At 43.2% G+C, this 1929-nt stretch overlaps 1 protein-coding gene across 1 annotated transcript in view; it reads left to right on the plus strand.

The window, feature by feature from the left end:
- VSIG4 (V-set and immunoglobulin domain containing 4) overlaps window positions 1-1077 on the plus strand; it is a 35000-nt gene extending 33923 nt beyond the window's left edge. Inside the window, exon 8 of the mRNA XM_006169137.3 lies at window positions 295-1077. Within this exon, the coding sequence (XP_006169199.1) occupies window positions 295-547 (253 nt within the window). The 3' untranslated portion in view covers window positions 548-1077. The remainder of the gene's footprint in view (window positions 1-294) is intronic.
- The last annotated feature ends 852 nt before the right edge of the window (window positions 1078-1929 follow it).

Raw genomic sequence — 1929 nt, forward strand, 5'->3', positions numbered from 1 at the left:
ACCCTCAACTCTGTTGGTCACTAACAGGAAATATGAAGAAAGAGGGATGTGACAGACTCTATCCTAAGTCAAGAGTCCTTCAGAGTCAGGAGACAGCTAAATTTTTCTAAGTTACCTTCTGATGTTCTGTCCTGGCCCACTGAACACACAGCATAATTTAGGTCCACCAGTCCTCTACTCACAGAATTCCTGGGCTACAAGAGTCTGAGGGTCAGATTGAAAAAACATGAGGCAGAAAGGTGGGAAACCAAGGTACTGGCCCCTTCTCATGGGTGGTGGACTCTTGGACCACAGGATGCATGCCAGAGAGGCCAGGAATGCTGGAGAAGCCATGAGAGTGGCCATCTTCACAAGTGGCTGTTCCAGCAATGAGCCAGCTTCTGAGGCTCTGGACAACAACTATTCTAATGAGCCCTCCTTGGGCCAGGAGTACCAGATCATCGCCCAGATCAACAGTGACTACGCCTACCTGCTGCACACACTTCCCCCAGATTATGACCTTCTTGCCACTGAGGGCAAGAGTGTCTGCCAAAACATGCCCCACTAGGCCAGAGTTTTCTGACATTATTGCCTGTTTAGTTCCTGCCTTCTGCATGACCCCTTTTCTTGCTATCTTTCTTCTTAGACTGTCCAAGTGTCTTCCCTGTCAACCCTGGGGCTCTTGAGAGTGATTGGCTTTGCCCAGTAATTTTCTATATGCACCTCAAACAATCCAGCTGCTGGAATTGCCCCTAGACTCTTCTAGCATCCTTGCCTGGGGCTTCTGCTGCTTCCCTCCAAACACCAAAGAGAAGTGTCCATAGTACTAGAATTTGGCCATCATGCCTCCATTCACTACTCGATGTTGGTGTCTTGCCACCAGGTGACCAAAGAGAGGCTCAACTCTACCAGCTCAGGGGACCAACTGGGCCCAGATTCACTTCCCTTTCTTCAGAAGATAGCTTTTCATTAATATAGTTGTGTTACAGATGAGGGTTCAGTTTTGCTCCTGCACTATGAATCTAGTGTGCTGATATTCTTTTGATGTTCAATAAATATTGAATCATGATAGCAACATCAATTGTGTTGGTATTCTTTCAGAGTATGGTAGAACCTACCAGGAAGATTAAGTGAGACTAGTTAAGATGATTGGGGCCCCTAGGAGTATGAATGGCACCTTTGCTTTTTTTATCTTTCCTCTTCGAACCCAAGCCACCCTTATCTCACTCCATAGGTCAGCACAGATAAAGTACAATGAATCTTTGGTTAAATAGGTCTCCCTACACTAGCTTCCATTCCCCTCCCCATCATCCTGCCAGATCTACTTGGATGACTTCCTCAGTCAAACAGAAACCCAAAAAAGAAGGAATACTTCTGACTTGGGGGACTATATATGTACAGAAATGGCTTCCCTTCTTTTTAAGGTATAGATTTACCACTCCAAAAGATTTCTATCTTCCTGAATCCTAAAATATTTAAAATAGTAGCAGTCACCATAGGTCATTTTCTTTAACTTGTGGCCTTTTCTTATAATGTGAGGTAGGGGTAAGAGCAAGAAATTATTTCTCCTCAAATAGAAATAGGGTTAGATATACACACACACAAACACACACATGTTCATAATATTTTAAATCAGGCTCCCCTGTGAGGTCTTGTTCTGTGTCATGTGTACAATCTACATTGCTTCCTTTATTCCATGTAATTAATGTCAAATCATCTTCCTCATTTTCTGGGGCCATTGTAGCACAAGTTCAGCTCTTCTCTTTTGAAATGATTACAGAAGTCAAAATAGTACACAAAAGTGAACAAAGAGTCCTCTTTCACTTTACCACCACCTTGCCTGCCCAGTACATAGTCAAAACTTCAATATTTTTCTCATCTCTAGATGCTAGCTTCACATAGTTGGTAAAAGGAACAACTTCTGGTTCCCCATTATAGTTATAAGACCTA

Source organism: Tupaia chinensis, unplaced genomic scaffold (genome assembly GCF_000334495.1).
Source record: "Tupaia chinensis unplaced genomic scaffold, TupChi_1.0 Scaffold146784_1, whole genome shotgun sequence".
In the NCBI taxonomy this organism is placed as follows: domain Eukaryota; kingdom Metazoa; phylum Chordata; class Mammalia; order Scandentia; family Tupaiidae; genus Tupaia; species Tupaia belangeri.